General features: G+C 46.2%; 1 protein-coding gene across 1 annotated transcript in view; it reads left to right on the forward strand.

Moving 5' to 3' along the window:
- The window catches only part of LRIG1 (leucine rich repeats and immunoglobulin like domains 1), a 75,539-nt gene that overhangs the window by 40,257 nt on the left and 12,896 nt on the right, over window positions 1-22,386 (forward strand). The window contains exons 4-9 of the mRNA XM_015875192.3: window positions 6,488-6,625; window positions 7,641-7,784; window positions 10,002-10,145; window positions 11,092-11,235; window positions 15,733-15,876; window positions 19,191-19,271. Of these exons, the coding sequence (XP_015730678.2) occupies window positions 6,488-6,625; window positions 7,641-7,784; window positions 10,002-10,145; window positions 11,092-11,235; window positions 15,733-15,876; window positions 19,191-19,271 (795 nt within the window). The remainder of the gene's footprint in view (window positions 1-6,487; window positions 6,626-7,640; window positions 7,785-10,001; window positions 10,146-11,091; window positions 11,236-15,732; window positions 15,877-19,190; window positions 19,272-22,386) is intronic.

Consider the following 22,386-nt stretch of genomic DNA (forward strand, 5'->3'; position numbering starts at 1 on the left):
TATTATCATCACGCTGCATCAAGTAGAACCAGAAGAGAGCGGAAAAACTCCAGTCCTTTTGGAACCACCCTGTTTGCTGATGGGGGGACTGTGCCCATAACAGGGTCTGTCTTGTCTTCAGAAATCTTAATTTGCTTTGATGTCATAACCGGTTGTGTAATCTGATGAGTAGATAAGGCAGCCTCTGTTTTAAAGATGACTGACTTCTGGTCCTGCCTGTCCTGCACATTTTACTCTACTAATGGATTGAGCGGTGAAAGCTGAGGAAGTTGCGTATTGCAAAATATATCCAAAATCGTATGGTGGCAAGTCAAAGTCTAGTGAGACTCCATGCAGATCAAGGAAGGTAGACAGCTTCTTTAAAATGACATCACTTACCTCAGTGGGTCTGACACACAGCGTACAGGTCTCTAACAAGTCAGAAAGTTTACCTAAACACTGCCAATTCGAAAATATCCTGAGAGAATGCATCATTCTGAGTGTGGCTTTTTGGTTACATTAGCAGAAAGGCTTTGCTTCATGCAGACACTGCTGAACCTAAGAGGAGTCCTTAATGAATGTTCCAGGTCCAGCTTTCAGAAAGTACACTTGGCCTGTGCCCAGTCCTTACCCATGTGGTTGCTTCATGAGCCATGAGAATGTGCCTTGTTGTATTTGGATACCCAGAGCCTGAGGATGCTTTGAGCCCGTACTTGACCTACACCAGTCAGTGGTTGCAGTCTGTCAGGATGAGAGGCAGATGAGCTTGGAGCTGTGGGCAGCCACAAAGTAGCCTTTAATGGTGTGAGAAGTTAGCCCTTGGAGTCATGCTAGTCTCACATGAATACTCCTGTTGACTGCAGTGAAACTGTTAGTGTGAATAACGGTTTGCTTGTGGGAACAAGGAGTTCATAACCCAGGCCTTCGTAATGTTACTGGATTGCAGTTGGCTGATGCTCCTGCATACAAGGGGCTGAATGAGCAAATCCCATCTCCCAGCCTGCTGTCAGACTGAGCACCCATGACCTGCAGGAGAGATCAGGGTTACCATTTCCTTAAAGGATGCGAGTCAAAGCATTGGTTTTAAAGCCGCTGTGTGTCTAGGCCCTTGTATGGCTGTGGGTGCTTTTCTTGGTGCTTACCCATCCTAAAGCACCGACACAGGCTGAGAGCATTGCTGTGCCCTGCAAAGGCCTGGCTCTGAAGGAGAAGTTGGGAGAGGAAAGGTCCTAACATCCAGACAGAACGTGTGAGCCTTTAAGGGAAGGTTGGGATACCTGTAAAAGTTGGGCCGTTTTTCCCCTCTCTTTTTGTGGCTGCTTGGCCTGCTGCTGCTCTGCTCTTGCGCAGGCAGCCAGCACCTGAACAAACAGAGCTGGATCTGTGGCAGCCTGGGTCCCTGCCAGGATTCCTCAGGGAAGGAGTGATTCAGAGCATCTGAGAAAAGTGGGGGCTGCTGCAGGCATCCTTGCTTCCTGCCCAAAGAATAACCCATGCAGTACTACTTTGAAAAGAAAGTAGGGCTGCTCCCTTAAGCAAATACAGCATGCGTTAGGCTGTATAGAAACATGCATTCTTGTAATGGTACCAAATCTTGAGCCTCGCAGATGATGCTGGCAAAGGCCGAGATGACAGTGCAATGTCAGGCAGCCTTTTCAGAGCAGCTGGGAAGCCTGAAGGCTGACGTGCTTTGGGCAGTTCAGACTTGCAGGGGAAGGTCTCATGCACAGATTTCCAGCTTGTCACCTGCGTGCGTGTTCCTTCCATGCCCTGTTGCGTGGATGGTCTCACTGTTGCAAGGCAGATACTTCACAGCAACTTCTCTGTTGCTGTTGTCATAAATACAGATGTGTCTTCTGGTTTATCAAATCCAGCTCATCCTCCTTTTGTCATAGATGTTGCTCAGGCATTGCCTTCCACTATAATGCTGTGCCTTTTAGTTTTTCTACATGTAGTGAGTGATGTGGTAAAACCAGATGGCAGATAATTTAAGGTGTTAAGAAACCCATACCTTAAATCTTCTTCATTTCCACGAGTATCAGTGTGAGCAGGAGGGCAGGTAACTCCAGGCCTGGGTTAGTCACGGTGTGTGTGAACCATCCTGTCTTGCTGTGGTTTTGGTCTCCATTCTGGCCGTGCCCTGCCTGACACTGAGCCTGGCGTGTCCTGCAGTAGCACACCTGTATCTTTCTGGCTCTGCCACTGGTTTGTTCTTTAGTACTTTCCCCGTATGGAAGCATTAACCAAACCCTGCGCGTCTCAACCTCATGTTTTCAGTCCTATGATCTCTCTCATACTCTGACTTTGAAAATGTGCTCACACATTAATAGAACCCTACCCGAGGTGCGGAGCCTCTTTTGAAGCTTGGTTTTATTCTTGATGCCTATAACAGGTGTCAGTTTTAATAGGTTTGCTGTATTAAGGCTTTCTTTTTTTCAGCGAGCCCCGCCAGCTCTGTAAGCTGACACTGCACGAAGGCTGAGCATGTGCTTCTCCCTGCCTCCAGCCTCACTTCACACCCCGCATTTGTGCTGTAAGTCAAGCTTAGTGTAAAGCAGGAGGTTTTGTGCTGCTGTATCTTTAGTCAGTTGGAGCAGAGCTGCTCACACATTCCCATTTGAGGGGCTGCTTGCTTTCTAATGGGCAGCTGCTGGGTGGAAATAAGTGTGGCTCTTGACAGCAGAGGAGTGTGTTTGCACTGCTCTCTGCATCCATCTCGGAGAAGTAGTGTGAAGCCACAATCTGAATTAAACTGATCGGTGTATTCCAAGGGATGGGCTTGCTGTAAGGAGGAAGGTAAATTCATCTCCTATTAGATCAAGTGGAAAATGTTTCACAGCCTGTTTATCAAATAAATATTCACAAAGACGCTCTGAACTTGGAAACCCACTGGGATTAAAGTGTAACTTTACCTCTAAAATACAAGCTGGGATTCCTGAAAATGCTGTGAGCTTTTGACTTCGTGCCACCTGTTGTTTTCCTGCCGCCCCCTTCAGCTCCCTCCTGGCTCAGAGCAAACCCAAACATGCTTTACTGCACTGGACCACTCTGCTTGTTTTTGTGCCTCGGAGCAGCCTGGAGAAGAGCAGAGCGATCATTTGCTTCCTGATGAGCCCCACGTGGGCTCAGTTCAGCAAAGGGCTGGCTGAGTTCAGTTCAAATCTGTAATCCCGAGGACTCTACTGGAGAACTGTGCAGGGCTGCAGCATCTTGGGGTGCCGGTGGGGTAAGTGGTGCTGTGTGGAGGTTTGTACCCCCTGCACTCACCTTTCTGTTTGCAGCTGGAACTTGAGCTGCATACAGTGCTAAAGCCATCCAGCACTGACTTCGAGTTACCTTCATACAGCACCGACATCTGCTTCAGCTGCAAATGGGACATCTCCAGGAGCGAGGGTGGAATACAGCTATTATTGGAGCTGCCCTCATCTGTGAGCAAACCCAGATGGGCTCCTCAGTCCCTGCCGTTTATTTTTTCACTTGAGCTACTTTTACTCCAGATCCTTTCTCAGTCAGGGCAACTTGCAGCATCTTAGTCTGCCAGTGCGTTCCAGTGCAGATGGATAACCCAGTGGCAGAAAGGGGTTAAGCAACTTGTCCAAGGCAGATGAGTCGGTGCCAGAGCTTCGAATAGAAACTAAGAGCCTTGGCTCCTACTCCTGGCTCTTATTGCTCAATCTCTCTTTGAAGCCATGTCATCTTACACTCTGAAGCTAATGCTGGCTAAAGAGAAGCAGGGAAATTTGTTTCCAAGCTGTGATACCTGAGAAGAAGGGGAGTGGGGAGAGGAAAAGACACCTGGAGGCAGATTGGATGTGGAAGCAGCGGTAATTTCTGCTTTAAAGCCTGGTTCAGCAATTGGTACTAAAATCTGATCTGCCACCTTTGAAGCCATGGAAGTGTAAACTAAGGAGCTGGTCGGTACAGACTTAGCCCTTCTCCAGTTGGTGCTAAAGGAGAGAGGCAGTCATAGCTTTGTTACTCGTCTTTTTTTGCTATAAAATACCCTCGTGGTGGGATTGGGAACAAGGGATGGCAAACTGAAAGAAACCAAGTAGCAACAGGAAGGGTTAAATCACCTTTTAGCTCTTCCTGAAAGAGGAAAAAACGTAATCAAGCTAGTAAAAGGTTTGGCCAATGTTGCGTTCGTATCACATGCTTTGTATAGGAAAAGTCCGTGGGGCTGGTTTTGTTTGAAGAGAGCGCAGTGCTTTGCAGCAAACTGTCTGACATTCCCCAGCTGGGGCTGGCCAGGATGCTGCTTGGAGCTGAGCGTTCTGTTTGGAGCCAACCCATGTTTGAAGGAGATGGAGAGAGGCAGAGAACGAAGGCTGGTTTATTCCTGCGTGAAGTAATGCATCCATCTCATCTGCCAGCTGTAGCACGAAAAAAGCAAGATGCAAACGGACAGAAGGCACCTGGAAGCTGCAAACATGGCTCGGCAAATACAGTTCTTTTCTGCCTTTTTCTTCCTTCCTGAAACTCTGTCCTTTGGGAAGGGCTGGGAGCTCTGGCAGGCAGACTGGATATATGTTGAGTAACTAAAGCACAGAAATATTAATACTCCAAAAAAATAACATTGGCTTCTGAAGAGCATTTCATGTCCAAACTCACTTGGTGCTCTCACTCCCTTATAGACTTAGCTGCCCTGCACAGGAATTGTCAGGTAATTTATAGATTCTTCATGTTCATTTGTACAAGCCTTCATTTCCTGTTAATTTACAGCCAGATTCAACTCAGCCATCACAGCCCAGATGAGATCAGAGTTGAACTCGCAGCCACTGCTTCAGCAGAACTCCAGAGAGCATGCTTGGGGTTTGCTTTCACTTAGCTCTGCTCTGAGGTACTTCCCTGAACCAGGTCACACGTTCTCATTTATTTCACTCTTATTTTGGGTTGGAAAAAAGATTGAAATTTTTGAACTTGCCCTTTTTTGCTTATTGAGGCCTCACAACATAAACTAGTCCTGCTGGAAATCTCCCTTACCCACGTGTTTGGTTTATGGTGGTCACAAAAACGTGGATCTAGTGAGTTTTCCTGTATTTCAATCGTACTATTAACAAATTCACTGCAGCTCTGTTGCACTGTGTGCTGTGGATGTGAAAATTCACACGTCCTCCTTCCTCGCTGTAAAGGAATACGGTCAGTTGGGTAGCAGCCACATTGCTGCCTTTTCTACAGCTGGTGTGCCCGTAACCCATGCTCTAACCATTTGGGGACATAAGTTATGACTTCTCTTTGATTTTCCTGGGGCCTTTTTGCACCATGTAAGCAGAGCATTGCTCTAGCGGTGCAAAATTTGTCCTCAATGACTTTTTGAGCCAGCGCTGCATTAACTAAGGGGCATTTCAGCCTGTCAACCAAAGCAGCATTTCTTTGAGTTTCTGGGGTCCATTGCCATGTGCTGTGGGTGTTTCCTTCTGAGGGAGAGGCTCTTTGCAGGCACATGGGACAGCTGAGCAGGGCCGAGGCAGGAGGTGAGTGGCTCCCCAGTGCCTCAAAGGCTCTGCCAGGCTCATGGGGCAGGGGGGGATTTCATGGAGCTGATGCTTTGCCAGGAGAGCTGGGGCATCCCGGTTTGCATTCAGAGTGCGTTCACTGGCAGCCGTCTGTGCTGGCTGTGCAGCAGGGAGGCAGCCTGATCAAGCCACGGTACTTGTCAGAACCCACTCTGCTATCTCTTATTATTCAGCAAGTTCTCAAGTGTCTGGTGAGCGTCTCTGTTTGGAGTGCCTCACTCTCAGCCTTGCCAGGAATATCAATGACTGGTCTAAATTCACATCAGGCATGCGCTCTGCTTCTTGTGACTAATGCATCATGTATTTATTTTTTAATTGGTTACTGTTCTCTCCACTGATTCAGACCGGAAAGAAACCAGAGGAAAGGACAGGGGATTTTTTGCTAGGCCTTGTTGAGTCCAGATGAAGTGTAGAGGTATTGAACTGTTTGGTGGCTGTGGAATCCTTCAATCAGTGCTGCTGATGAGGCAGCAAATGCATGTGGTTGTTACAGGGTCTACTTTCATAGCCAGTGCCTGGGCTAAGCACATGGTGCTGCATTCACCCTGATGGTGCACTGGGTCAAAGGCAGTGAAAGATGAGGAAATGTTTGCAAGAACGAGCCCTCATACAGTGTTTCTGTGTATTACAAATGTCTGTAATGTAGTTCAGTGCTGAGTGCTTTCAGAAAGGTCCTTAGGAATTAGGGAAGCAATATTTTGTAACTTTTCCGGAGATCCTTTATATTTGTGTTTCCTCTGCAGGTAGCTCTGTGTAAAGCACTGACAGTAACAGAGAAACCTCCAAGTGTATGTGCCCCACTCCTTCTAGTTGTAGGAACAACGTGGGGGTTAGGGGAGTTATCTCTGGTGTGGATTTCTCCTGTGATACATAATGAAAGTGTGCTTCCAACCACTGTGTGTGAACTCAGTAGCCGACCTGCTTCAACTTCAGATGTTCTTATTTATCCAAGAGAAATCAATTGTCTCTATTTCTCCTCCCGACCGTTTCAGGCATCACAACAGGATCCGCAGCATTGAAGCAAGTCAACTGAAGCCCTACGTTGCCCTGGAAACGTTGGACCTGAGTTTCAATGACATCACGGAAATCCGAAACGGCTGCTTTCCACAGGGACTTCACATAAAGGAGCTGTGAGTTTCTCTGGTTGGGAACAGCTTTTGTTGAGTTACCACAGCAGAGAAAAGGGCCTCAAAGCTCTTCTTTTAAAAGAAGGGAAAGGAATGACACAGAAAGCAGGGGCTTAATTGTAAGTTTTTTAAGTGCAAAGAGAATCGAATTGTCCCCACTGTGGGGTTATTTATTGGGCTTTTTGGATTTGTTTTCTAATATACCTGTAAAGAACACAGAATATTGTTTGTGTTGCATAGGAATCTCACAGCAAAGGAAAGTTACAGCATGTCCATCAGGCATGGGTGTCTTTTTGCTTAAGACATAGAAGCCTGAGCTGCTGTGCAGGGCAGTATCTTCCCCAGTTTCCTGTTGCTTCCCAGATCAGCTCATTTGCACCAGAGAGAGGAGCAGGAAGGATTATTTTGTAATTACAATAAAGGTGGCTACTAAATGTTAAGAACAGAAATCGCTCCTTAGTTATTTGATGTAATCAGGAGGTGAAGCAGATTAATGCCCTCCCTATGGAGCTTTTTCCCTAGTCTAAAAAGCTATTTTAGGTACCTCTGAAAAGCTGCATACAGATCTGTTTGCATTAAAGTTTGCACAGAAGCTTCTGCCCTGGTTGCAAGGAGATAGAAGAGGGTATGTGTTATACCCGATGTTTGTCTTTTGACCTGTAGGACCAGCCTCTGTGGGCAAGAGGAGGGTCCAAGTAAGAAAGAGCCCTGGGACAGACACTGAGGGAAGAATCTTAAGAGATGGGGAATGGTTGGAGTCACTTTGCAATGCAGTATTCTCTAGTTTCTGCCTTCTGCTCCAAACTTTCTGAAGTAGGAGGGTATAGAGGAGGTCTCAGAGATCACACAGCACATCTCCACCTTTGTTGTATGGCTCTGGGGAAGGCACTGTGCTTCTTGTGCAGCCAGAAATCCAAACCACCTCTGTAATTCCACCAGCCTGTCTGGAGAGCAACTAAATGCCAATAAAAGGAGATTCTGACAGAACTGTTCATTTTTCTGCTGTGATTTATTGCAGCTACCTGGGGAGCAACAGAATCAGCACCCTGGAGCCTGGTGCTTTTGATAGTCTGTCACGGTCCCTGCTAACACTTCGTCTGAGTAAAAACAGGATCACTCAGCTTCCTGTCAAGGCATTCAGGCTGCCCAGGCTGACACAACTGTGAGTAGAAATGTGTGCTTTAATTAAGCTTCTTGATGGAGACAAAATGTCCCTGGGGATACGTGCACCAAATGTCACCCTTCCTCACCTGCTGTCTGTAAAACTCAGAATGTACTGCTCACAAGTCTTCTGTCAGCACATGCTGGGAGAGGTCCGTTTTTTTCCTCTTAACTCCTGGCTTCTCAGGCCATTCTCTTGATTGAGTGAGAAGGGATGGATGCTGCAGTGAGTAGCAGCATCTTGTGCAGCGATAGCATAGAACAAATCTATTCCCTTGAAAACTGCTGGTGTCTGTGGTGCATGTGAGGCTTGGAAGATGTGTCTGTTGTTGAGTGACAGAGCTCAGCCACCACATTAGGTTTTCAAGACCACACAGGTATCTTTATGTGGCAATAAAAAAGCAATGACGGAAGGTTGTTAAACTGTGCTTTGGTATTTGGGCAGAGAAAATAACACTCTAGATGAGTTAACACACACATCGTTATTGTCCTGCCTGCAGCCTGCATGGCAGGAGCTGCATGGAGACGCATGGACATCTGCAGCTATAAATATGCTTTATGGCGAATAGCAGCTCTAATGGGTGAACTTTTCCCATTTGCTTTTTCTGCTGGGAGAATGGTCCCTGCCTGAGGCCTCGAGCAGTTTTTCCATCACATTTGATAGGTGAAAGTTCAGCCTCTGTCTGTTAACAAAAGCTCCACAAAGGCTGTTGGAACTCACACCTCTACACCGCAACCTTTTGACTGAGAGCCAGGTCCTTAAGATGGGCTAATGAATGGATGTGCATTAGTGCTTGCATATGTGTAGAATTCACTGTCAGTTTGGGATTGTGTAGCACAGCAGCATCTTAAGAGTCTGTTGCCTCTCAGTTGGAAGTTGCTCTCCGTTAGCTGAGAGCTCGCAATATGCTGTGTCTGCACTGTGTGCAAAAGTGTAATAAACTGAAGGTCAACTCAGTCTGTGTTTTCACTGAAATTCAGAGTGATTGGTTTCTTAGACTCATAAGACAGTCTCACAGCTAGTTGTTTACCCTATAGATAAACAGGAATGAATAGCAATTTATACAGACTGATGTGTTGTAGAATCTGTTGTGTACAGATCTTTTTCTGGCCAAGCCTTGTTCAGCAATAGTCTAGGAAGCGTATTCAGGCAGCAGTCCTTAGGACTGAAAACTTCCTAGTCGCTTACTTGACTTTAATTACTCTCAACTTCAGTGCAACTTCAGCACTGTTATTTTAATGCAGCTACAAAGTAAGCTTGAAGTTTCCCATCTTCCTCCTTTTACCAAAACAATTTCTGACATTGTAACCTTCATCGTTCTGTTCAACACAAACACTGAATGGGGAGGCCACCTTGGATCAGTCCTTCAAGTGCAAAAGGTGTCGATTTGAGCAGCTTTGTCTATGATGCACTGTGTCAGTATAGTTCTTTACTGATGTTATGGTACAAGAATTTCACCTGGCGTGTCTGATAGTCCACAATGCTGTTCCACATGGGTTGATGAAGAGCGCTGTGCTGATGTATCATTATTCTGAGGATAAAGAAAAAGAAAGTATTCCCAAGTCCTTGAGTTTCCCCTCACTCAATGGAGAAAAAGAAGAGGAAATTTAATGAAGCAAGCTGAAGATTTTTGTATAGGTGGAATACTAAGACTGCCTTATTACTGGAAACAACTTGTTCCAGTCTTTATTAGTTTCTCCTCACAGGGGGGGAAAAGAAAAACAGGATTTATTTTAGGGGAACTGAGAGCTTTCTTTTCTAACCTTGCCATAAAACTTCCACTCGGGCTTCATACAGCACCCATTTGTTTCAGAGGGCGTTTTTACAGGGCCGTTAAAAAGTCCTGCAAAACCCTGGATTGTAAGGAAGAAAATGCTGATGTTTCATTGTGTTTGTTCAAATGGTGTGAAAATGGGTGAAAAGGATAAATGGCTTAAAAGATCTTCAGAGAAAAGAGGGTTGAAGAAGAATTGCAGCCCTGTCTCTGTTATTTCTCTGTAGTGAGAGTCTGTCGCAGGGTGAGTTTGTTTAACAGATGACACCCAGCTGACTTCCCAGGCTGGCTCTGGGATTGAAAGTTTCCGGTGTGCTTTGCTCTCTCCTGGGAACTGTTGATGGAGGAGTTGTTGGCATTGCTGTCCCCATTGTCTGCTGCACAGATGACTTTGTGAGAAAGGACTGGGATTTAATATACTTGTTTGGCTTTGGCAATTTTAGGGAGCTGAACCGGAATCGCATCCGCCTGATTGAAGGCCTGACGTTCCAGGGACTGGACAGCCTGGAAGTCCTGAAACTCCAACGCAACAACATCAGCAAACTGACTGATGGAGCTTTCTGGGGGCTGGCCAAGATGCAAGTTCTGTAAGTTGGAAAGCTCCATTCTTTTCTCTCAGATGGTCTAGACCTCACCTGTTAACGTGGTCTTCTATTTAGCAGTGGTAAATATGGTAAAGACGGGCACTGGTGCCAGTCTTCATGTTTCTTTTCATGTCCTGCATGAAAAGATCTCTGCAGTGCTGCAGCAGCCTTTGTTTGACCCGCTGTTTACTCATTGCTCTGCTAGGTGTTCAGTAAAAAATCCTGTCTTTCAAGCTGTGGCAGTGTTCCTTTGTAAGTTTACCAGTTTGAACGTTCAGTAAGTTCTCAATTGGGCTTTAAATAAAAGTTCATCTGGCTCCTGTACCTTTCTTTCAACTGATACATGGAAACTATGTGTTGCAGACCTGATTATTCCGCCTCTGGGGAAACCTAGAAACTAAAGCTGGTTTAATCTCAGTGATGCGTTCTTTCCGTAGGAGAGAGCAAATAGAACAGTCATTGCAGAGAAATGCTTGAAACTTGCAATGTGATTGGCTTTCAAGTGTTTGTAAAGTCACAAGTGATCAAGGCAGTATGTTTGTGGAAGCTGCTGTCACACAACTGAGACTCTGCAAATACAAACTTGAATGGGATGCTTAGCCCAATTTACATGCAGTGGAGCATACCTCTGCAGTCACACCTCATTCTGGGCTTTAAGCCCTCGGAACATACCGGCTTGGCAGCTTGTGGCTGTGTGTTGGTGGCAGAGAGTGTTCTGCCTTTGTACTGAGAGGCTGTGTGGGGCTGCCCTGGTAGAGGGCTTTGGGCTAAGGGAGGGCCTTACACCTTTCCCTTGTGTTGCTCTTGAATTTCTATCCCTCGCTTGCACAAGAAGTGCCTACACATGGGTGTATCCACATAGGTATGTAGAAATGTGTGCAGGAATAGCTAAAATATTCTTGTTGGAGATGCTGCACATCTGTCAATTCCTTCCAATTTTTTTCCACAGGCACCTGGATTATAACAGCCTGACAGAAGTAAACAGCGGCTCGCTCTATGGCCTTTCATCCCTCCACCAGCTTCACCTCAGTAACAATTCCATATCCCGCATCAACCCTGACGGCTGGAGCTTCTGTCAGAAGCTGCATGAGCTGTAAGTTGTTTCCCGCTGTGGTTGTTCAGTCAGAATTTGATGCTAATGTAAAGCTGGCAAGCAACGGGAGTAAGGACTCCACAGCTTCCACTGTATAAACACGTAGAAATGCAGGAACTGCAGCCTTGAAGCAATGCCCTTGTTATTCATAATGTTATGACCTTCACAATACCTGTTTAAAATACATCTGCACCAGAAGTGAAGATTAGAATTGACTGAAAGTAGGCAGTGCTGAAAAACCTGGAGAGTTTGTGACCTGTGGCTTACCAGGATTTATCTAGTTAGGAGACATGTGCTGCTTGTTGTGTGACTGTACAGCCTGAAGGAAGTTTTGCTTTGTCCTCTCTATTTACAAAGAACAATCTTGTTTTTAGCTAGCAGAGATTTGGCTCTTTAAAGGCAGTTCTCCTTCTTTCTCCTATTTACACGTCACCCTTCCTGTTGGATTCGGTTGTTGAGAGGTAAATGCATTGCCTTTGCTCTCCTGAGATTTCCAGCTGTGAATATGGTCTCTTTGATAAATGAAAGAAACCCTTGCTGTTGCGGAAAGCCCCACAAAGTGTGTCTTTGGGGTCTGTGGCACTGCTTAATGCCTTTTTGAAGAGACACACATGGACGCTTGCAGTATTTACAGAAGTAGCTGTCATCCCCTCGGTGGGACTGTGGATAGATTCACTTTTTTCTCTGGAGGACTTGACACATGTGGTTAGTGGAACTGTAATTCATTCTGCTTGATGCTCAGAAATCTCTTGTTAAATATTGTTAGGGATTCTCCTCCACCAGAGACCACTGAGCTCGCTGTTTTCAGTGGCTTGCTCAGGATTCAGACTAGAGGTCTCTATCTGCCTATCCAGCTGTGAGTTCCTCATCTTTTGGATTTGGATTCAGAGTTAGCTGGTCCTCACACATGTGGTTCCACTAAGTTTAGAAGCTCTTGAATAAATATTGTTGCACACTGACCAACTATGATATTCTGTTAAACCCGAATTATTCATTCAGATGTGGATTTTTCTTTTGGCACAGGGAGATATTTTTGTTGTTAGTTGGATACATATGTGATTGTTTAATCAACTAATTTTCCAAACTGTTGTGAAATTGTCCATGCCTGAAGGGTTCTTTTGCTTGGCCTGGTGCTGCAGACAGCTACAGTTCCTTAACATGCAGATCAGCAACTGATACTTTACTAGGTTAAGGTAGCATCAGTGTAGAAATCTTCAAGGCGAATGTATCAGAAACAGAACTGTGCTCTGCCCATGACCTGCTTAAATCTGAAGCATCAAAAATGGGAGTGTAGATTTGTAAGGCACTAAGCTGGATCCCTGGAACAGCCAAATTTGGATCACTAAACTGCTGTAGTAATGGAGCTCTGGGAGCTTTTTGCTCTCAGAGATCCAATATCCAGCTGCTCTGTTGAAGCTCTATTTCAACATGAGTTCCAGTGGGATGGGTAAGTCCCCATTTGCATCTTGCAGAGCTTACATCAGAGCTCCTTTAGGGAGAAACACGCTTGTTTCTTCTACCTCACATTGTCTTTGCAAACCCTTCAGGTTTAGCTGAGAAGTTGCACTTGGTGCTGGATCATTATATCTCCAGTATGGATTGGGATCTCCTGCAAACATCGAGCTGTTCTGGCTCAGAGGCTCTCTTCTTCAGTAACCATGTAACCCACCATGCCGGAAGGCTTCACTTGCTGTGGTGCAGAATGGAGCAGGTTTGGGAAAGGCCTGGTGGAGGTGGTAGGAGGCACTGAGGCACGCTCGGCCCGACAGGCAGGATTGCACTAGTGCGAGGCCAGAGATGACAGTGTTAGCTGAGATTGGGAAGGCGATTATGTGGGTGTTAGCACACATCTCTGCAAAATATTACAGGCTGTTGCAGGTGTTGCCTTTAGGGTAAGGCTGCTGCAAGAGAGCCATCAGATACTCGTAACTGAAACTCCCACAGCAAAAGAGTGCTTGTAGGAGAGGTCTGCTCTGAAATTGAAGAGTGAGGAAAGGAAGCAGTAGATACACCTAAGCTGTCTCCGTGTGCTTCTTTGAATGTGTATGTCATACTCTTATTAAAAGATCCTTGTTCCCCTATTGCTAAATCTACTGGGTTTCAGTTTTCAGCAAACACTGCTTGTGGTTGCACATGGAATCAATCTCAAAGCCCTTGACTGCAAAAAACAGAGGGTTGGCCAGACCTTCACTTATATGTGGTGAGGGAAGAGGAGATCACCTGAAGGATGAGTTGTCTGTCCTTCAGCTGGTGGGAAAAAATGTGACTTCAGGACTCCGGTTTCATGTAAAAACTACCAAGAAAGGAGAGCACTCGCCTTCTCGTGGGCGTGAGATGGGGCTGATTGTATTCACCAGTCAGGTACTAAGGCAGCAATATGATGGAAAAATCCACTATGGGAACATAATGATTTCATCAGATGTAAACGATGAATTGGCTTCTGGGTTTTTTCCTTCAGAAAGATGAAGTCTCACTTGTTACCTATCGTTCCATCAGTGGGAATGACATGAGTTAGGTATCCTGGTCCTGAACTGGCTGACAGCAGGAGCTGCAGCTGCACAACACGTTTCTGATTAACTGCTTTGTGCATCTCTTCAGCACGCTGCTTTTTGAGCCTCTCTCCCACTTCTATGCCAGGCCAGAAGTGCCATATGGGCAAACCATTTCCATTTGTTACCCGGTGATTTCCCACTGGTAGGGAGATGCTAAGGGGCAGCAGTGGGACCTGCTGGCTTCTCTCAACCCAGATCATCCAAACCACCAAGGAAGAAAGCTCACTTTTTTTTTTACAAATGGGCCTTTCCCACTGGAGGAAGCAGAGGCCTGATGTGTTGAAGGAGGCCACCAGCAGGTGCATTCACTCCTGAAACCTTCCATCTGGCTGCAGCCATTGAGAGACCCCTCCGCCTGCTGCTGCCCGTCCGCCTTGAGGTGACGTCAGGAGGAACGGATGGGAACATGCTTTCACCAGTTGCAGCAGGATCCCTTCTGTGAAGAATCAAAAGGAAATATTTTCTTCCTCAGCCAGGTTTAGAATTACTTTTGAACGCTCTTTTTTTTTTTTTCTTCCTTTCTTTTTTTAAAGCCAAATTCTTTAATCGCAGGTGAGGACATAATTTTGACCAGATGCCAGTTCTTCATAACTAACACTACAACTGCTTTAGGAATGTTGTCCCATACCTTCTTCAAACTCATTAATCTTCACTGATTTTTTCCAAAGTTTGCCCTCTGCCCGCTCACACAGCTAAGAGATAGACGGCTCATTGGCCAAGTAAATGACACTCTCATTGCTTCAGAGATTGTGCCCTTTTTTGCCTTAGGTTTTGTCTTTTCAGTGATTTTTTGTAAGCCTTAGATGTGTTTTCAAAGCAGGAAGGACTGGAAAAGGAATCTGGAGACTTGGAACTCAGTGTGATGGGGTTTTTTTGCCTGTACAGTGAGGGATTTCAGTTCTTGTACAAAGCAGCACTCCACTTCTTTTGAGAAGTTAGCGGTCCAAAGCCCCACAGTTTCCAGAGGCACTTGTGCTCCAAAGGCACTACACAATTTTCTACAATCCCATGCAATTTCACTTTGTAGAGAGAGAAGCTTGGGAGTGAGTAGCAGGATTCATCTGAATGCAGAAAGGAAGAATAAAACCAATGGGGAAATGAGGGAGGGGAAAAAAAAAAAAGCAGCCCTCCAATATTAGTCACTTGTAAGTGGAGATGATTTCACAGATACCCTGTGCTCCTTGACAGAGGGGAGCTGGGGGGAAGGCAGCTGGTCTGCAGCAGATACCTCCTTCCTGTGCATGAAAGGAAGCATTCAATTGCCTCGTGGTGAAATGCTTTTGGCTCTGGACTGGGGTGGAGCGGGCTGTGGAGACACCCACACCCAGGTGCCTGGGGCTCCCTGTGCACAAGTGCAGAACGATAAGGCACATCCTGAGTATTGAAGTGTGGACACTGCCAAGAGCACGTGTGATCTTCCAAATCCTTCTGCTTGGCATTACTCTCCACCTCGCAGGGTGTAAGGAAGGGGGCTGCTTTGTCCTCAGAAGAAATCCAAATAGAGTGAGGGCTGAGCACAGCCAGGACTGGTAGCTCTGGCTGATATCTGAGTGTTACAGAGTTGAACCTTTCATGAACATCTGGGGGCTGAGGAGGGATGGTGCTGCCAGGCCATAACTTGGAGACACAGTCCATGGAGAAAGAGTAGCTTCTTTTCCATGTAACTGGCAGCATCTGTGTTGGGTTATTGCTCTGATTTGTTTCTGGAGGAGTCTCACGCTGAAAAGACTATCCCACAGATGGGTGGCAAATGCCTGCTGCCCCATGGTATCGTTTGGGAATATTTGCAGGCTGCAGCGCTGTTTCCTAATCAAGCTGTTATGTATCCACCCAGTATATGCTGCCTGTTGTGAGATTGTTGTGGGATGGGAGGCAGGCACTGGCTGGTGCAGAGGAGTTTGGAACAGGCTGGTTGGATGACAAGGGCTGTTGTTTTTCTCCTCAGAATACTCTCTTACAACAACCTCACCAGGCTGGATGAGGGAAGCTTGGCAGACCTCGGAGGACTGCATGTACTACGGCTGAGCCACAATTCCATCAATCATATTGCGGAAGGTGCCTTCAAGGGACTCAAAAACCTGCGTGTCCTGTAAGTTGCTTGTTAGATAACACAACACCCACCTTCCCTCCTCAGGTTGTATTCTGCCAAACTGTTCTCCTTTGCAGTTTCGCTGGGCTCCTGCATCCTCGGCTGCAAACTCCCATGTGCCGCTCTCTTGTGTTTACCCCATTAGTCAAGTTCAGTGAACTCACAGTTCTTAATGTAGTTAGGAGCATTGCAACTGGACCGCTCAGTGTTACACAGTGCTTTCAGAGCAGAGGGCCCCAAAATAAAGGAACATGGGACAGGATCCTGAATGTAGCTCCGCTAAGCAAAAATTCCTAAGGTTTTAGTTCAGCCAGCAGCAGAATTCTCTTGGTATCATACTGACTTTAATTGAAGTTCTTAGAAAAGGTCTGTTTCTGTTGGCTCACTCTACACTTAGAATCTGTGAAGAACAATTCCTTCCAGTGACAATGTTGGAAACTCAGTATCTCCTGTAAATGTGCTGTTAAGTATTTGTGCTGCTGCATCTTCTTGGTGAAGATGGCGTTGAGAAGGAAAAAGCAGTGGCAAAACAAATCCAGATCTGCTTATATGTCTGGGTACCAAGCGTTTAACAACACTTGAAGCTTCACCCCAGCTCAGGGCTCACCCGTGGCAGCAGGAAGCTGCTGAGGGTACAGACACAGCTGAGCCTCCAGGCCACTTGTGTTCAGCAGGCTGACTTCCTGCTTTGATACTTCATTCCTCCAGCAATCCATTATGGTCTGGGTAATTAAAAGGAAATGGGAAGAGAGATCTCTTCCCTCTTTACAGTACTTTCTACATCTCTCTCTTTTATTGAAGTTCACAGTGAAGGAAGTGACGGGAAAGTGAGTTTGGGTTTTGTTTGATTTTTTTTCTTTTCCTTTTTTCTTGGAAACTTAAACGAAAGCCTTTCAGGCACTGGGCATTCAGAAATGCCTTCTTTGAGGCAGCTGTCAGGACCGGAACTAAAGGTTTCCAAAGAGAAATGGAGGGAAGGGGAGCTGGCCTTCTCTTTGCTCTGCAGTGAATGTGGAGCCTCTTTTATGTTTAGGACCGAGGGGGGAGGAGGAGAGGGAGTGTGTGAGTGAGCTCTAATTTAATAAAGAGAAAGGCCTATTGGGTCCTGCACCTGGTGAAAAAGACCCGAGCATGCTTTAATTATGGCCCATTGTTGGGGAGCCTTTGGTGGGTGTGAAACTGCTGAAATGTGGAGCTATTCAAATAGAGGTCAGGCCCAGAGACCTTGCAGCACAATGATTAACAAGGCTGCTAGCATTCAAGCTCAGCCAGCCAGAAAGAATAGGAAATTGGCAACAGGGGCTGGGAGAGGAGCTGGAATACAAAGAGAGCAGGGCCAAAGTACCCCGCTCTTTCTTTTTTTCTTCTTTATTTTCACCCATTTGTGGAGAAGGGTTTTTTCCTCCTTTCTGACACTAAACCTTTGAGTTGTCTCTGGATGAACAAGCAATACCGTTTTCTTTTTCCTTTTTCAAGAAAACACAATGCGTGGCAGTCAATTAATAGAAGTGCATGTCACAGGGTTCCTGTGGGCCATTCCCACCCGGCTGTCTTTGCCATGGGAAAAGGTTTGCGATTCCAAAGACCAGAAGCCGGTGGTGGATCTGAACAGGAGAAGGGATTTGCCTTTAAAAACCAGACAAACAGATCAGCTGGCATTGGCTTGGCAAGCAGAGGGAAACTGTAGAAACTATAGCTCCAGGAGGAGCTATTTGCCTCTTCCCACTTAGATAGCACGGAAACTGTCAGCACATCAAAGCATCTCTCCTGCAACTGTCCATACCCCACTGAGGTGTTGGGTTTTTATCCATCCCTTTGGCATCGCTGTACCCACAGATCTCTCTGACATCTGCAGTAATGCTGGCGGAGGGCAGAGTTCCCCAGGGATGGGGGTTCGGCTCTCACGCTGAAAGCAGCTGAGAAAGAGGAGCTGTGGCTTTGGGCCATCTCCTTGCACGTTGTTAATTCACACACCGAAGCCGAGGACTGCAGCCAGCTTAGGTACTAAGCACTGCAACCTCAGCCCCATCCCGTGTGAATATTCCAACTGTGGAATTATTATTCTTGTTCCTTTGTTTGTTATTGTGTGGCTGTGCCTTACAGCCCGGCAGCTACACTGTGATGCCTGTACCTGGCATTTGAAAGAATGCAGAGGGCTTTGTTTCTGAAATGTTTTTCTTTCTTGGTTTTGATATATTTAAACTGAGATTGATCTGATAATAGGCTTCAAAAGGTGCGAAAAGAGTACCTGAGGGTTCAGGGGGTTATCTGGATGATTTAGTTGGCTTTGTTGTTGGTTTTTTGCTAGGTTTTAAATCAGAGTGATGTAACAAAACCAACAGAGCCTAATTATTTTTTTCTTTCTTTTTATTTAACGTTGGAAATGATCAATTTCTGTCTGTGTTGCTGGGTATTCAGTGCTAGCTGGAATTAAAGCACAGGAGGGAAGGATTTTTAAACGGGCTGTTTGAACAGCTTTTGTGGATCTTTCTGTTTGTTCTGTCTGCTTGTTTTTCTTCAGACCCCTTTGACTCTCATAATTGATGGCGAATTTGAAAGCCAAAAGAAGCTAAGGCTGGAAAAGGAATTCGAACTTTTCTTTTTTAATGGCTATACAGAGTTTGGCTTTGCGCAATGATGACAGTGCTTCCCTTTGTTGAACTTTCAAGTTCATTGCCAGAAAAAAATGCAGCTTTGTAGAAAATACACCATCGTCTTCCTAAGATAAAGCTGTAGGCAAACTCGTGTAGGCACAGGAACAGCCCAAGTTATCAGGAGTCATGATAGCAGTATTTAAGGACAGCTGTTAAACCCTGGTTGTTCAGATTTAATACATCCTCAGTCATGGTGGAATTTCAGTTGGGAGAGAAAGGGGAGCTGTACTTTCCTTTGCCTTTGGTGGGCACCATCCAAATGCGGTGAAGTTTTACCCTCAGAGATGTAGGTGCAGATGGAGGGGACACACTGCCTCATCTCTCAGTTCCCGTTGGTTCTTATAGTTTACTTTTGGGGCTGCATGTTTGTTGTTTGGTTTTCTGCTTGAATAAACAAAGTTAGAACAGGGCTACACCCCACATGTTGAAAAAGTAGCTACTGGCTCAGAATCGGGGTGGGGGGGTTTAGCCAGGAAAAAAAACTTTAGTGTTAATAAGTGATTAGTGTGGCTTTGCTGCAGGACTTAACAAGTTTTGATAACTGTTAGGACAAAGTGGGAAGCTCTTTGTTTGCCATTCTCAGACTTTCTTATGTTTGTTTTTAGCGATGACCCTAGGACTTAGACACCGATTATGAGCTTTCTCTTGTCCTCTCCCCAGGGAACTGGACCACAATGACATCTCAGGCACAATAGAAGACACCAACGGAGCCTTTACTGGCCTAGAAAATCTGAGCAAGCTGTGAGTATCCCTGGTTTGAAGTTCTGCAAAGCAGTTGTGCTGTGTGCCTCGGGGGGTGGATCTGTCTCCTCTCTGATGCTATTTCCTTTGGAACAAGATATAAATCCACAGAACATCTGAGGCAAAGGTAGTTCTGCAGATAGGAGGCAATTCTGGGCCTTTTAAAGCACAGATCGTTGCTTACTGTGTGTCATATACCACAGCTCAGAAACCTGAGAGAGAAACTTAGGTTGTTTTCAGCTCTAAGATTCAGCACAACTGTTCTTTGCTTCCAAAATCAAACAGCAACCAAAGCCCCCTTGCAATCTTCAGCAAACCACCGATTGATGGAACGAATAACAATAAACAGAGAGAAGTCACACCATTTCCTGTTACAGCAGAGGTTTGAGGCAGGATTCATTTCTGTGGGATACTCTGTCTGAGAGTGATCTTTTGGGCTTGCTTCCATGTGCAGTGACAATAAAAGGCACCACGGGGCATAGGCTCTTAAAGAGATAAAAAGAAACCTAAGGCAAGCATGCGCCTTGCAAATGTTTATTGCTTGCTTGGCCTTCACAAGTATTTTCACATTGCTCTGTCTGTGCTTGTTCGTATTCCATTTGAAATCAGTTATATAAATCAGCCTTGTCAGGGAAGTCTCTGATGGCTTGTGACAAACCAAGAGTCTTTCTAATCATTACCTCTTGCCTTTGTTTAAGTTCTCAGCACCCTCCCATCACGCTGTCTCTGATGCTGGGGTGGCACAGCTAGAGGTGCAGTAAAAGTACCTCGATGGATAGCAGATGGCCAGAATGAACCCTGGCGGGCGGTATATTGTCGTGTTCTCATTAGAGGCTCCTGGGGGAGTGGGAAGAGCCGTGCAGGACTGGTGGGGTCGTAATGCTTTGACGGAGGAGAAAAAATTCAAGTCACAGACATAGATGGCAATGGATCGTTGTTGAGGGGAGTCGCTGGGTCGAAGGAGAGGGGACAAGTAGCAGCTACAAGTGAGGCAGAAAGCAGAAATGGGTTAGAGGGCAGGCAGGAGGGCAGAAGTTGTGTGGGAGGGAGAGAAGCCAGTAGGAATTAATGTGAGTTGGGAAACAGGGACTTGCAGGCTGCAGTGCTGTGAGTCTGAAAGGAGTGCAGCTCTGACATGGGAGAGGAGGGGTCACTGTCCTGCTGGGACATCACCACAGGGCATCGCTCCCATGGGGCCACTATCATGGGAGTACGAGTAGTGCTCCTGCATACCTGAGTGTGTCACAAGTGTTGGGTGCGAACGGCAGCAGGAAAGTGAAACAGCCAGAGGGGGAGAGCGTGGTGTGAGGGGAAAGAGTTCAGAAGGATTGACTCAGTGACCAGGAGGAATGAGCACTGGTGAGCTGTGGGGGTCAGGCAGAGGCCAGGAGGAGCAGGATGGAGCAAAGAGCCCGCGGGGCTGTGCAGGCTGTGTGTGCTTGGAGCTCTGGGCAGAGCCCTATTGCTGCTGGTGGAACAGCCCAGCTTGACCTGACATTGGCCATTGGGCACAGGCAGCGGCTCCAAAAGGTGGCTGGTTTTGTCTGCTGTTTTGTATGTGGCAGAAGCTTGTGCAAGTGTAAAGAAGGCTGAGTTTGCAGCAAACTCCATAGCCTGGCACAGCTCATGGACCAGGCTGGTCTTTGGCAGACAGGAGAGGTTTGGTAACACAACAGCAAACCTGCCACAGGGCAGAGAAGCAGCTGGTTGTACCTTTGCTGGGATCATTTCTTGTCAGTCAGACTGTATGGCCAGAAAAAGCCCTCTTGAGTATGAGATTATTTCATTGTAGAGCATTCTGGGCACACTAGAGAGTGTGCACTGTTAAAGCACCGTGCTCAGGTCCACTTTAGCTCATCAGCACTTAAATCCCAAACTCGTAATTTCATCTAAGGCTGAAGCGAGTATTATTCTTACTGGCAGGGCTTTTTTTTTTCCTTAAATAAAGTAAAGCAGAAGCCTCTACAGAGAACGTCTCACTGCCTGATTTAAAGCCTGTATTTAAACCGTCAATAGGCTTTAAATGCATTAGCATACAAAAATAAATGGGCACTTCAGAGGAGACCTTCAAATGAATTAATAATCACCTCGGCTCTGTGGAGATTGCCTTAAAAGCTGCTCCCCTTTGATGTGGCACAGATTAGCCTCTGAAAGGATTTAGTGGGGAGAGGGTTGTTGGCTGAAATGAAGGTGTTAAACTGAGAGGTGGGGGGCCGGTCACTTTAGCCTTCCCTGAATTATATATGAAGCTGTCCAGGATGGAGAGCACAGGCCTAAATTAAAATGTTTCTTCAAGAAAGGGAGTCGAGAAGCACCGAAGCATGAAAAGCATCAGTGGAATCGCTGGGGAGCAACCGGTTCTCCTAATTATTCAAGCTGCTCAATGTAACCGGTTTTTTTGATGGCTCACTCAGTGACTGAGATCTTCCTGCAGGTGCAAAACTGGCTGGAGGAGAAAATGCTGCTTTCTAATGAATTGCGTGCCTGGCGTCTAATTACACTGATGCAATCACTGGGAGAGCAGCGGTTGCACCCGGCTCTGCTCACAGCAGCAATGCTGGGGACTGCAGCAGGGAGAGGAGCAGCAGGGCTGTGTGCCACGGCCCTTGGAAGGGGCTGCTGGGTTTGAGCCACTTTGGGGTTGGAGAAGTGGCTGTTTGAGATCTGAAAGGTGGAAATGAGTTTTCTGGGGCACAGTGTTATTGCCAGTAGAGTATGGGTTTCTTGCAAATATAACCATCGAGTTGTTTGCAAGTGGCTTATAGATGTGGGTATTGAGAACGTCAGGCTTCCCCTTACCTCTGCACAGATAGAGATGTTGAGAAAATCACCATCTTCAGTGTTCAAAGCTGGGCCCTGGGCATCCTGCTGTACTACCAGATCTGGAGGTTGGTGGCCCTGCCTGTGGTGGGGGGTTGGAGCGTGGAGATCCTTGGGGTCCTTTCCAACCCAAGCCATTCTATGATTCTGTGATAACAGATCTGCTGGAAACAGTAAACACAGATCTCCAGTTATCAAATCCAAGCTCAGCATAATAATAATGTAGGATTATGGCTCCGGAAATTACTGTGTATGGATGTAGCCATATGGCCAAAGTTTGCATATAGTAAATTAT

Source organism: Coturnix japonica, chromosome 15 (assembly GCF_054131305.1).
Source record: "Coturnix japonica strain WE chromosome 15, WE-NBRP24, whole genome shotgun sequence".
Classification (NCBI taxonomy): Eukaryota; Metazoa; Chordata; class Aves; order Galliformes; family Phasianidae; genus Coturnix; species Coturnix japonica.